Here is a 13,652-nt window from a genome sequence, read left to right as displayed (position 1 = left end):
TCTCTATCTCCTTAGTTCGAGATCAAAAGGCGGGGAGGGGTGTTGGGGTCGTTCTCGGAAACTCCAAACTCCCCCGGGTCTTCATCCTACCCCAACTATTGGCAAGTACCAACGACTCCAATTTGGACTATCTACGAGGTTCATCATAGGTCAATGAGCCGTCATGAAGCCTTATCAGACTTTCAGATAGGGGGCAATAGTGGAGCATCCCAACCCCAGTGTCCTTCGTTACTTGATGCTGACATCCCTTTTCCCAGAGACGTTAGCCAAGCGACAGAGTTCTCCGTTATGCATTGAGAGAAACATTTATTCGCTATCTTGATTCTGTGGTTGATCTTATATTAAGCTTGCGACCCTGTCCAGTTCCGAGGACATGCGACTTGTCTGGAAATTTCAATCTAACCTGAGCTCGTATTCGACATGGCGACTGAAACCGATGATATTAAGAAGGTGAATTACGCTGAAGATGTCCCAGCATCCACTTACACAAAGGAGGATGAAGAGGAAAGATTCGAGGTCTTTCAGAGAGGAGAGGGACAGGTGGATTTCAGGACAGTGAGCTGGATTCGGGCAGCCATCATCTTTTTGAAAAGTAAGTAGAAACGCCCCTGAGGCTATGCCGGAGCTCGGTCTAACCATAGATGCACAGTTATTTTCGCCACTGGTGTGCTTTCAATTCCGTCTCTGATGTATGAGCTGGGAGCCTTCCCTGGAGCGATCAACGTCGTGGGCTGGACAGTCCTCAATGCCTACTGTGCAATCATCCAAGGCAATTTCCGCAATAAATACCCAGGCTGCCATTCTGTTGCCGACATGGCCCAGGTCGTTGGCGGGGCTGTTACGAAAGAAATTGTCGGATTATTGTTTACACTTAGCTACGTGATCGTGGCCGCGTCCGGCATCATTGGTGTATCGACAGCTTTGAATGCATTATCCCTTCATGCTGTCTGCACTGTCTGGTTCTCATTCATCGCAACTGTGATTATCGTTATATGTGCAAGCGTGCGCAAATTCTCCCATATTGGCTGGCTTACATGGATTGGCTTTGCGAGTGTCTACATCGCCGTTTTTATCATTGTGTAGGTTCATCGCCTGCTGTCTATCCTCTTTTAATGCTAATGTATACCCTCTAGCATCAGCGTTACCACGAGAGATCGACCAGCAGCAGCGCCTCAGACTGGTGACTTTGACCTAGGGTACCAAGCAATTGGCAACCCTAGCTTTACAACAGGAATCACAGCTGCTGCCACGATCTTTGTCTCTAGTGCCGCTACCTCTGCCTTTCTGCCTGTCATCTCAGAGATGCGCAAGCCAAAGGATTACCCTAAAGCGGTGTATCTCAGCATGAGCCTCGTGACAGCGTCTTACTTGACTTTCAGCCTGGTCATCTATGCCTGGTGCGGGAAGTGGATTGCCTCGCCGTCGTTGGGCAGCGCCGGCACAACAATCAAGCGGGTTGCATATGGGATCGCATTACCGGGGTTGATTGTCAGTGGCTGTCTTTATGTGCACGTTGCAGCCAAGTATCTATTCGTGCGAATCTTGCGCAACTCGCGCCATTTGCAGGCCAACACCATCATTCACTGGGGGACGTGGATAGCATGCACAGTTGGAATGGCTTCCATCTCCTTCATACTGGCGTGCGCAATTCCGATTTTTAACTATGTCCTAGCGCTGGTCGGTGCCTTATGCTTTGCGCCTTTGGCCTTGTGTCTGCCTGGTTGGTTGTGGCTTTATACTCATGGCCATTATCTCAGAGGCAATGTAATATCCCGTGTCATCTATGGGCTGCATGTGCTTTTGATCTTGTTGGGGGCATTTATGACTGTCGGTGGCACATACGGCGTCATAGTCCAGATCAACGAGGCGTATAGGGATGGGCAGATCTCCTCGGCGTTTTCTTGCGCGGATAATAGCGGGTCGTGATATACATACATCCAATTTAAATTGTTACTCGGTCTACCAGAGAGTTTCTCAAGCCCCAAAGACAGAATGACGGGACGCACTGTATGAACCAACGGAAAAGAAGTTCCTGCTTCTCTGTTGCCGAGTAAAACTAGCTAAATAGGGAAGTCTGTGAGGCACTCCTGATTTTTTACTATATTTAGACAAGCCGGGGCCGGCTTTGATAACGATCTTTTTCGAGCCAGGTCTCGCAAGTTGATCTCTGTTTGATTAAATAACAGTAGCTAATGATAAATGGAGATATGACAATTGCTTGACGGAATTCTGCCTCATCACTAGGAGTGAGTGTTCTGAGGGCACTATGATAATTGAGTCGAGCTCGGTTTTTGTTATAACGTCAGTTAACGAGTCGAATTATAGTTTCCGGAAGTCCTCCCCGCGTTGCCCTGTGCTAGGTCATCGGGCACCACTGCCCTTCAATCCTTTAAATTTAAGGAAGGGGCGAAGATAATAATCCTTCGTCATTTGGGGCTAATAAATAGGCGCTAGAGATGCCCGGAAAGGGCCAGCCGCCTGAACCTCGATCTTCAAAAATTTCATCGCAATCACATCTTCGTGTTTTGTGTCCTCTTCCTAAACTCGACAAAGTATCTTTTCATAAATCCTAGTATGAAGTAAATTGTTGTACTATGCAGGAGCTCTTACTAAGGGCTGCATCCCCCGCGCCGGGGAACGGATTTCAACAGAACGAATTAACAGACCCACCCCCTAGATTGCCCTAGATCCTACGGCCCTTCCTACATCGGGCCATTCAACAAGAGGTCTTGGATTCAAAGGATCTTGGTTATCACGCCAAGTAGTGTTGCCCTACCCTATAACAAGTTTCTAGAAAGCAAATGTCCCAAAGGCAATGGGTAGCTACATGCATATATACGTATGGGATGGAGAAATAGTTTTATAAATCTTATTCTTTCTTCATACACAGATTCTTGCTTCGTTGCAATTCGGTCAGCTTTGTTAAAATCTGCTTTACAGCTAGCGAGATGATATACCGTTCCATCTATCTTCTCCTTCCGCTTCACTTCATATCACTCTTTGCACTTCTCCATTCTGAACGCGATGCGTCTGATCGAATGAGAATCCACAGCTCTTGCGCAGCTCCGCAGAAATCGTCCTCGACGCCCAACGGAGGTTTCATCCAGGATGCGTATAATCCTGCTATGAATTTAGCCAGAAAAGTCAAGGATACACTTATTTCATTCAAAAACAATGACAATACCGAGCACACAGAGTCTAAGAGCTCAGTACACCAGACTGTTGAGAAAGGCTTGAAATCTCTTTTCGGTATCTCTTCGGAGGAACCCGATAGGTTCAATGCAGGGCTTAAACTGATCATGGGTAGGGTCCATAGTCTGCTTCTGGGCGCATTGCTTGCGTAATGAGCTCATCGTTTTTCTTAGGGATTTTTGACGATCTCGACAAAGCCATGCACGATTCGAATACCTACATCTACTGTTCTGACGCTTTCGTTAGCGCTACGCATCATGGAAAGACCTATCAAGAAGAAACTGGAAAGACACCCTCTTCTGTGAAAGGTTATAGGGAAATGTGGAACCTTATTACTCACGCGTGGGAGCCGGTTGAAGACCCAATATGTCCACCTGAAGCTTTGGGAAGCAGCTACTTAGGAGTCAGAGATATCATTGTCCTCTGTGGTAACAATCTGAACAGTGCGGTTGATCCTGAACTCATCCGTAATCGAAAAGAGCCTATTCATCATCACTGGAGAGCGAGCCTCAATATTTTGAGCCGTACATGGATGGGGATATTATTGCACGAAACTTTTCACACAGTTGACGAAGACAGTATGTTCTATCTTGTCCTTTCATGATTCTAGATTTCGGTTAACATGATATTGCTATCCGTAGTGATTGATGTGAAGATAAACTTTGAGGGCAAAAGGATCAAGGCGTACACATATGCAAACGCAAAAGCCCTTGCGGCTTCGGGAAGCAACGACGTGTTTCAAAATGTCAATAACTATTTGTTTTTTGGCCTTGGTGAGTGACTATCATTTCCTAAACAAAATCATTACTAAGAACGTAGGTGTTTGGTTTGCCACTAGGGGCTGGACTGTGAATTGGATAAATGGCGTGATGGGAGAAAATCCTCCAAAGAGTGACTGTGACGAGCAACATCCTCGACGCGAGCTCTGATTTTTGGCTACTTTATGGGAGAGACAGAAGGATTTTGTTACCATTGGGTCTGCTCGATTGGCTCAAAGTCGGTTAGAAGGGCTGTCCCCGGGGCCCTCTCCCATTGGGGACATAAATACACCAACAGATCCATTGAATTACGTGACTACAATATGGTTCACTCATTTCTGCCTAAATGGAAACCTATCCAACCATTGGTCGCTCACAGAATAAGTCGGTTAATAATGGCACTCGATCTGGTATCATGAAGAAGGGACACTGCGGCTGCAATTTAATGATGAATGGCACAGAAGAAGCAATTGTGGAGGTTGCGTGTACTCGGCGAGGGCACGTATGGTTTTAGCCATATCTTTGAATGAAATTCATAGCATCATGGTAATAATCTAAACGGTGTGTGCTAATCATATGGTACACATCAAGAGTGACGACACAAACTGGAGCAAAGAGAAACGCACCCACTGGTATGAATAAAGATGGCAAACTCTAAGATCTTACACTAGCCCGTTTTCAAGGCCTCCGCAGCCATAACGCCGTCCAGATCCTCGTCACGCACGGCTCGCCCTTCCACGACACAAAACTGCTCACCGATACGTAGACACACTACACGCGCCGCTAATGTTCCCTCTGTCGCGTGCTCCAGGTATAGAAATCATCAGAACGTAGGCACTAGGGCTTTCCCAGAGAAATCCTCTCCGAACTGAGTACTCATAGCAAGCCCAGTCTCGTGTTGCAACTGGGATAGCGGCCGTATAGGTCTCTGCGGTAGACTATCGGCTCGGCTGAGTCCACGCGTGGCATACGCGCCGGCACTCGCGGCTTCCTCACGGGGGGCTCGTATTTGTTGAGATCACATTATCATGTGACACTCCCTCGTAAGAGCCGTTTAGATAGTCCAGATAGCTTCATTACTTCCCTCTTCAGACAAACTTTCACATCTTCCCTTCCAGATCGTCAGTACTCAAGCTCTCAAGAGTACCCGGGGTTGCTTGCGCAGATCTTCTCGTGACTTTTGAGACCACCCGCGCGAGAGCACGTCTTCCCACGTCCAGATAGCTTCATTACTTCCCTCTTGAGACAAACTTTCACATCTTCTCTTCCAGATCGTCAGTACTCAAGCTCTCAAGAGTACCCGGGGTTGCTTGCGCAGATCTTCTCGTGACTTTTGAGACCACCCGCGCGAGAGCACGTCTTCCCACGTCCAGATAGCTTCATTACTTCCCTCTTGAGACAAACTTTCACATCTTCTCTTCCAGATCGTTAGTACTCAAGCTCTCAGAGTACTCGGGGTTGCTTGCGCAGATCTTCTCGTGACTTTTGAAACCACCCGCGCGAGAGCACGTCTTCCCACACTGTCGGCACTCGTGAACATGGTCTTCCGGGTTGTAGCCGTCTCTAGTTTCCGGGTGGTATTGTATCACATGCGCTGTCCTGTTGGGCTTGGTTTGGAACCTCTCGGAGCAGTCTGGATGCAGACATGAGTACGGGAGCGTTGCAATCCAACCTGGGGGTAGGTTGCGGCAATATGAAGCTGCCAGGAGTTTGGAGAATGCCTTTGACAGCTGGATTTTGGCAGCCTGGATGATCGGCCCATTGAAGCAACATTCGACTGATTATGTTGCGGTGGAGTCTTGTCTGTGGAGATTAGCCAAGACGTACGAAGTCTGAATCGTTCATGAAAAACAGACCTAGTTGTAAGGCTGAGCTAGGAGCATATATGTGACCGGGCAGCCAGATCGGAAGAGAAAACGAAGAAGGTTTTCGGTTTGAGTTATATGGACGACGGGACTTCAAGTTAGAAAAGGGAAAGAAGAAGAAACAATGGGAGTCCCTGCTATTGACAGAATTTATATCACGTTCCAGGCACGGTCGCCTCAGGCACCACTCATCAGGCAAACATGTAGGTAGAAACCAGAAATAGGCATGCCCGAACAAAGTCCGACTTTCTTTACTATTTTTCCTTTGTTATGTGACCTTCACCCGCTCTTTAGGCTTTTATCTGTTTTATTGTCTTGTCTACACTATTGCATTCATCCTGTGAGTGGTCTACATCATGGAAAGCCCACTAGGCTCTCCGTGTATAGAGACATCTGGGTGCTACGCAGCATTCTCGCTATTGCAGGCCTGATTCCTCCCGCATAGCGGCTGTACTTAAAGCAAGCTACATCGAGCAAATGAATATTACTACTACTACCACTCGTAGCGCTGTTGGAGGTCCGACTTGGGACGGATAGATTCCAAAGCCCGTTGCCAAATCCTAATGGCAAGGCGTCTGATTGTAAGCTCAATCTAACACAGCTCATTACCGACATTTTGTTTCATTGATTAGTAAATAATATGTCATTATATTAATCTTTTAACAAAAAAAGGGAGAATTTATGGAAAAAAATTCTTTGAGCGAGCGACGCAGGGATCGAACCTGCAATCTTCTGAAGCTTTCGTTGCCGACTGGAGAGTATTAATTAGTAAACGTCGGTAATGAGCTGTGTTAGATTGAGCTTACAATCAGACGCCTTGCCATTAGGCCAGCCGCCCCGTAGGTTATGGTTGAAGTCAAAAAAATCACCTATATCAGACCGATTTTAGTAGATAATTGACAACTTGATTCGCTCAGTTCCACGACGAATCGTAGCTGTAAGGCGCGCAAGTGGGTATTATACTGGATATTGGGATCAGAGTAGGTAGAGAGAGATATAAATAATTAATATATGGAGTTTGAAGTTAAAATATCTCATGCGGTTGGATATATATATTTGAAAGTAGTTGGTAAAATGGGGGGAATTTACTTGTGGCGGACAGCCTTTTGTCCTGCAGAAAGCATCACCGCCATTACATAAGCACCAGCAACCCTGTCTGGATGACCAGACATCCAGACATCAAAGACACAGAGCCTCGGCAAAAGTATCCAAGGGCACTCAATTACGCAATGAGCATCTGAGCCCGTCCACTCGCCGACTTCAGTGCCACCGCCTTCTCCGAGTGGACTGCCGCCGCCGCGCCTTTCGACTCGATCCCAGCCGTTAGCCGCGCGCAACCCCTCCTCCAGTCTCTTTGCGGTCGTTCTACTTCCTGTAGCCCGAAGTTCTCGGTTCAGTCAGCCGCACAAGATGTCGCGGAACCGCCCTCGGCCCCGGGACAATGGGTTCGGCAACAATGAGGAGATGGAGCTGTGGACCAAGATCTGCCAGGATATCCGCAAGTCCAAAGAGAAGTTCGACCAGCAGGCATCTCTGTCCGTGCAAATCAAGACCCTAGCGGAGAGAATCTCTCGTGACGGGAACAGTATGTCTAGTCAGGCAACTCCTTAGCTACTTATGAATATCCGCCACCGAATGCTCTAACACTGCCGCATAGAACCCTCCATGACCGAGCATGACCAACTCGACACCTGGCTGCGCCAGAGCCAGAAACTCAGTGAAGAGGAGCGCTCGATCATGCAAGACGAGCCATGTGACGTGATTAAGAATCTAGAGCTGCTCACTGCGCTGCGCAAAGCATCCGAGGCGGAAGCCCCGATAAACCGATCGACATCGCTCTCCAAGTCTCGCAAGAAGAGAACCGACGTGGAAGGCTCAGCCACTGACTCACCCAGTGCGTCGGGGGTGGAGAAGGTCGGTCGTGGCAAGGGCAATGTTCCGCGCAGCACGAGCGTTTCCAGCACGCAGGCCCGGGAATCACGCAGCGATGGCGTCGCGGTGAAGATCGAAGAAGGCACAGAGGGTTCCAAGGGCACGATTGCCGAGCGCTCCGGTCAGCTAGTGGTAGGTGCTCAGGTTGTTTTCAAACACAACAAGAACATCGAGGGCGATGGCATCCAGTGCATTATCAAGAGCATCGTCGGAGAGGGATCCAAGAAACGGTAAGGACTTTCAGACAGCTGTTGGTCCCTGTCTGACCGCTTGTTACAGATACGATGTGCAGGACCCCGAGCCAAATGAGAATGGCGAAGAGGGGTCAGTCTACAAAACTACTGCCTCGGCCCTCATTCCTATCCCTCAGATGGGTGCCACTTTGCCGTCTTTTTCGATTGGCAAGCAGGTTTTGGCCCGATACCCGGATACCACGACCTTCTACCGTGCCGAAGTCATGGGATCCAAGAAGGATGTCTACCGGCTGAAGTTTGAAGGCGAGGAAGATGACAAGGAGATGGAAGTTGATCGCCGCTTCGTCCTGGACATCCCGAACAAATGAGCCACGAGGGCTACGATCTGACGACGATACTATTTCAGCGAGGCGCTTGGCGTTTGGGACCGCGATGGATCTTGTATTGCATTCGCACGATGATACATACAGTCAAATACGATGATAAAATTTATGATGCTTGAACTATACCAAAAAAGATCAACCCAAATCAATAAGCGATGGAAGCTGCTAGAGTAAGCACTGACGGCCTGCTGACTCATGCTGCCGGGTCTCATGCCGAGGTGTTGAAGATGGCAAATCTTCCCCAGTTTCTACTTTCCCCTACTTCTAAATAATTCTACTGTCATGTCCTTGTTGCCTTGTGACTAACTGCAGAATACCTCTTGCGACTTGACTCCGACTCTCCCTCTCCCGAACACGTCCGTCGCAATGGCCGACCTCCCGGCCCACGCTTCACCCGTTCTCCCGCCGCACTCCCCCCCGTCATCCACGGCCGGCGAGGGCCTGCGCGACGATTCTAGCCAGGGGAGTGGCATAGCAACAGGCGAGCAAACTCCGGCTCTCCCAGAATCTCTCTTGTCGCCCGCATTCACCCCGCCCGCCACCCCGAGCGGCACGTTGAACCTCGACTCAAACCCCACCCGAGCCCTGCACCAGAACCAAGCAGCAATCCTCGAGCACAAGAGCGGACACACCAAACCTCCCAAGCTGCTCTCACAGCTCCCGCAAGTGGAATGTATTGTCCGAGCCCGGATTCCGACCACCAACGGAGCAGAGATGTTCCTGCACCTATACCACAACGACCTGGACAACAAGGAGCACTTGGCCATTGTCTTTGGATGCAACATCCGCAGTCGGAGTCTTGACCGTGTCCGACCGGGCGAAACCGAGATGGACCGCATGATCCGCGGCGCATATGTGGGGAAATTGCACCCTGGGCGAACCAGCAGCTGGGTGGACGACAAGAATAAGGCGGCGGGATCACATACGTCGCAAACACAACCGCGAATTGAGCCGCCGCTCGTGCGGATTCACTCGGAATGCTACACGGGCGAGACCGCGTGGTCCGCCCGCTGCGACTGCGGCGAACAGCTTGATGAGGCGGCTCGGTTGATGTCCTTTCCCGTCCAAGATCTGTCGTGCGATGCGCCGCCTGAGACTCAATCGCTACGGTCACAATCAGCGGGCGGCGTGATTGTCTATCTCCGACAGGAAGGGCGGGGTATCGGGCTAGGAGAGAAATTGAAGGCGTACAATCTTCAGGACCTGGGGTCTGACACGGTGGAAGCCAATCTCTTGTTGCGGCATCCAGCCGATGCGCGGAGCTACGGGTTAGCCACAGCCATGCTCACCGATCTTGGCTGTGGTGCCGATACCATTCCCGAGGGCATTCGCTTGCTCACAAATAATCCCGACAAGGTCCGGGCCATTGAGGGCCCCAACCGGGAAGTGATGGTGAAGGAGCGGGTGCCGATGATTCCGCTGGCATGGCGGACGGGTGGGCAGAAGGGGATCAAGAGCTCCGAGATCGAAGGCTACTTGAGGACCAAGGTTCGTTTTTGTCCCCATTAATTGTTTTCATAATACCGACTGACCCCCAACAGATCTCGAAAATGGGCCACATGATTCAATGATGTTCCTATCATCATCATATCATCATCTTGTATACGATCTGACACGACGGACTTTCTTGCATACCTATTCTTGGCCTGACACTGTACATGTTGTATAACCGGTCTCTATTTACGATCGTTGTGTGCAATGAGAAGCTCTTTTCGCATCATGATACTGTACTCAATGTAACTAGTAGAGGAGGTGTGGTATAGTCCGCCTTGGCAGACACACTTCCCAGCCCAACCAACCAATCAACCGCCACTTCCCCATTGCGACTTGACTCCCTCCATGATCCGAGCTCTTGAGCTTCCCCGCTGTCTTGCCCCTTTATTGCATGGCTGTTGTCAATTGTTTAACACGCGTGTGAGGCCATGGCCAGCCGCGCTGTGGACCCAACTGATGCGCCGTTGACGATCGAGCTGGCCGACGCCCGTTCGCATCCTGACCTGGCTTCGATCGCTAATGATCCCGAGATCTCCCCGGTTCTTTCGCGCTCAAACTCCGTGGGCCCCGGGACGTTCCCAGCGGACGATGACAGCCCGGCCACCGCTGGCCGGAAGCGCAAGCTGAACAGCACGTCATCACGAGGCGTCGCCCACCTCACCCCCGATCAGTTGGCCAAGAAGCGTGCCAACGACCGCCAGGCGCAGCGCGCAATCAGAGAACGCACCAAGACTCATATTGATGCGCTGGAACAGCAGGTCCGTGATCTGTCGTCGCAGAAACCGTTCCTCGACCTCCAGGCAGCACATCGGCAGAATGAGAGTATGCGCTCCGAGAACCGTGAGCTCCGACAGGGGCTCCGGGCTGCGATGGACATAATCCAACCGTTGCTTGGGAAAATAGAAGCAACAGGTACGCTCTGCGTCTCCCTATTTCGCGGCCCCAAACTGATAATCGCTGCCAGACGCACCCTCTTCACATCCTCCGCCCATGTCCTTCCCGCTTCCATCCCGTACAACCCCCTTCCCAGATCCCGACAACTTCACACCGAACAGCCATGCCCCAGCACAGGGCGAACGGTCCTATCCTGAGTCTCTCGGTAGCCTCGACACACCGTCTCCCACCCATTCCGCATCTTTCGGGAGTCGCCGCAGCAGCGGCCACGGAGGGATTCCCATATCTTCTTTCCGCAATGCATTTGACTCCCAGCGTCATAACCTCGCCCATGGCTTGGACCTTGGTGTCGAGGAGCGGCTGGGATTCAATTTCCTTCTTGACCCGTCCCAAAATGTACCCAAGGTAGACCGGCTCGGGCCCAGCAGCTCAGAAGCCCTCCGTTCATCCCAACCGAACCCCAGCTCGAATCCTTCCTCGCCACCATACGCTCAAACCTCGAATCCACACATCGAGTCAAACATGCCTGCTTTCGCGGCTCCAATCCGAAATGTCTCCCCGACCTGTCCCTTGGACACTATATTACGGGACTTTCTTCACCATCGACAAAAGGAAGCGGCGCAAGGCGTCCCGCGCCAGAAACTGGTCGGGCCACCGTATCCAAGCGTGTCTTCACTGCTGAACCCAGAGAAGAGCGCGAATTCACATCCGGCTTCCAAAGTATTCACGGATATCCTGCGCACATTCCCGGACATTTCTGCGCTGCCGGAACAAGTCGCAGTGCTCTATATCATGTTCCTTCTTATGCGCTGGCAGATCTATCCCACGCAAGAGAATTACGAAAGGATGCCTGAATGGTTCACCCCGCGCCCGTCGCAACTCTTCCATCCTCATCCGGCATGGATGGACTATGTACCCTTCCCGCGCATGCGCGATCGCCTCGTGGCTTCTCACCAGGACTATCTTTTTGAGAACTGGTTTATCCCCTTCACGAGAGGATTGTCTGTCAATTGGCCGTATGAAGCTACGGATTGCCTCTTGTCGACGGGCGACTCCGATGAACTCCTCATCAATCCGGTCTTTGAGCGTCATCTCCGCAACCTCGCCAATTGGTCCTTGGGTCCGCTGTTTGCGGAGCAGTACCCGGGCTTGTTAGGGACGGCGCGCATAGTACCAGAGTCGAAATCTCACGATTCCACTCCTTCATGATGTATCCGGACTCGAGAGAAGTGCTAGCCCAGCCTGAGAATATTCATTTCTACCGCCTTCGACAGCGAAGTTATTCACAAAACATAATTCCGACCTATTAAATTAGAGTTATAGGGCGTGATTTTGATCTCATCCAGTGAAGCCAAGAAATTGAGCGACACGAATCTTTCTACGCCTCTCTTACTTCTATCTAATCCTCCTACTATTCGTACATGATGCTCTGGCACGCATCTAAACTTTCCTGCTCTTCTCGTTCCCAAACCCCAATGCTGCCATCTGGCGCAGCGTCCCGTACATCGCACTGCTGTCAAGACACTCCCCGCCATAGGCCCTCGCGGCCTCCATGTTCAGACGAGCGATCTCCAGGCCAGGAAGCTGGATACCGTGATCCGATGCCATTGCCATTGCATGCTTGGCGTCCTTGATCGCCAGAGAGACACCGAATCCAGGGCGCGAGTCCAGGGGCGGTGCATAGGCGCCAGTAGTCAATCTGTAGAAGATGTAAGAACTCCTGTAGTGCATACTTAAGTGAAAAAAACACACCTCTTCGAGTAACCTCCAGCCACAGCACCGAATGCCTCCCCGATGAGCTCCTCCATTGGGCCCGTCCCAAGCCCAGTCTTCTCAGCGAAGACCTGCGCCTCCCCAACAGCCTCCATCATGTTCACAGTGACGATATTTCTGTACTGCATCAGCCACACTCATACATGTATGATTATCAAAATAGTAAACATACCCAGCAATCTTCAGCAACGAAGACTTCGTCGCATCCTCCCCACACTCAATCACCCGCCGTCCCATAACATCCTGGATGAGCGGCTTAACAACATCGGTCGCGCTCTTCGGCCCCCCAATGGCAAACACCAACTTCCCATCCACGGCAATGGGCTTCCCGCCAAAGACGGGGGCTGCTACGTATGACGCGTCCTTGCTCTTCAGCTGGGCGACGGCCTTGCTGACCGTCTCCGGGTGCACGGTCGAGCAGTCCACAAAGATCTTGTCTTTGAGCGAATGCCCTGAGCTGACGGCTGAGGAGAGAAGATTCTGAAGGACGGAGTCATTCGCAACCTGATACTAGTTAGTGCTGATTCCGAGGAGCAAGTCGGTCAGGTTGGGTAGCTACCCACCATAGTGAAAATAATCCCACATTGAGAAAACAATGTCTCGAAACTAGGCTCAGGGATTGCGCCGAGTGCTTGCAGTGGCGCACCGCGCGACATCGTGCGGTTGGAGTACACCAGGTTCAGGGCCTTGCGCGCCACGAGGTGGCGCTGCAGGTTGGAGGCCATGGCCAGGCCCATGGATCCGAGGCCGTACTGCGAGTAACTGTTAGCTATGAGATAAGCTGTTAAGGGAGAGTGCTTACCCAGCCGACTTGTGCCATGGTTCCTGTTCTTGCGCGGTTGAGCGGAGAGTTGGTGTGGTGGGTGATGCGGTGTTGTTTTTATCGATTGGCCAGATCACGAGCTTCGATGACGGGGTGAATGGCAGGGACACAGTTGTAGATCCACCGGGTTATTTCTGGGGAATTGATTATTGTGGTTGATGGAGGATGATGATGATTACGAGGGAAGAGGTGCGTCTTTCTATAAGTTGATGAGGAATCGAATTTAGGGATCGTGAGTTTCCCGAGGAAATCGAATGTCGGCCGATAGGAGACTACACCGGCGCTTTGGGACTGGTTGGAGATTGCATTCAACGGGATTATTGATGTTATCTGGATCTCGTCTG

General features: G+C 51.0%; 5 protein-coding genes and 1 non-coding gene across 6 annotated transcripts; 4 read left to right on the top strand and 2 right to left on the bottom strand.

Moving 5' to 3' along the window:
- Positions 1–420: 420 nt before the first annotated feature.
- PFLUO_LOCUS5464 (uncharacterized protein) lies at positions 421–1,926 on the top strand (the record flags this gene model as incomplete). The annotated part of the gene is made up of 3 exons (XM_073782913.1): positions 421–592; positions 650–1,079; positions 1,134–1,926. The coding sequence occupies 3 exons, from the start codon at positions 421–423 to the stop codon at positions 1,924–1,926; spliced, it is 1,395 nt and encodes a 464-aa protein (XP_073639520.1).
- A 4,590-nt stretch (positions 1,927–6,516) lies between these two features.
- PFLUO_LOCUS5463 lies at positions 6,517–6,653 on the bottom strand. The gene has a single exon. It is a non-coding gene; the product is annotated as a tRNA-Tyr (tRNA).
- A 572-nt stretch (positions 6,654–7,225) lies between these two features.
- On the top strand, positions 7,226–8,309 carry PFLUO_LOCUS5462 (uncharacterized protein; the record flags this gene model as incomplete). The annotated part of the gene is made up of 3 exons (XM_073782912.1): positions 7,226–7,400; positions 7,473–7,977; positions 8,027–8,309. 3 exons carry the CDS (start codon positions 7,226–7,228, stop codon positions 8,307–8,309), a joined length of 963 nt encoding a protein of 320 aa, XP_073639519.1.
- Positions 8,310–8,690: 381 nt separating this feature from the next.
- PFLUO_LOCUS5461 (GTP cyclohydrolase II) lies at positions 8,691–9,895 on the top strand (the record flags this gene model as incomplete). Its single annotated transcript, XM_073782910.1, has 2 exons — positions 8,691–9,812; positions 9,866–9,895. The coding sequence occupies 2 exons, from the start codon at positions 8,691–8,693 to the stop codon at positions 9,893–9,895; spliced, it is 1,152 nt and encodes a 383-aa protein (XP_073639518.1).
- Positions 9,896–10,246: 351 nt separating this feature from the next.
- Positions 10,247–11,921, top strand: PFLUO_LOCUS5460 (uncharacterized protein; the record flags this gene model as incomplete). Its single annotated transcript, XM_073782909.1, has 2 exons — positions 10,247–10,730; positions 10,783–11,921. The coding sequence occupies 2 exons, from the start codon at positions 10,247–10,249 to the stop codon at positions 11,919–11,921; spliced, it is 1,623 nt and encodes a 540-aa protein (XP_073639517.1).
- A 231-nt stretch (positions 11,922–12,152) lies between these two features.
- On the bottom strand, positions 12,153–13,305 carry PFLUO_LOCUS5459 (uncharacterized protein; the record flags this gene model as incomplete). Its single annotated transcript, XM_073782908.1, has 5 exons — positions 12,153–12,411; positions 12,465–12,602; positions 12,658–12,989; positions 13,049–13,237; positions 13,288–13,305. The coding sequence occupies 5 exons, from the start codon at positions 13,303–13,305 to the stop codon at positions 12,153–12,155; spliced, it is 936 nt and encodes a 311-aa protein (XP_073639516.1).
- Between the last annotated feature and the right edge of the window lie 347 nt (positions 13,306–13,652).

Source organism: Penicillium psychrofluorescens, assembly GCF_964197705.1.
Source record: "Penicillium psychrofluorescens genome assembly, chromosome: 3".
Lineage (NCBI taxonomy): Eukaryota > Fungi > Ascomycota > Eurotiomycetes > Eurotiales > Aspergillaceae > Penicillium > Penicillium psychrofluorescens.
Note: the sequence above shows the minus strand (reverse complement) of the source record. Positions and strands in the feature narration are given on the sequence as shown.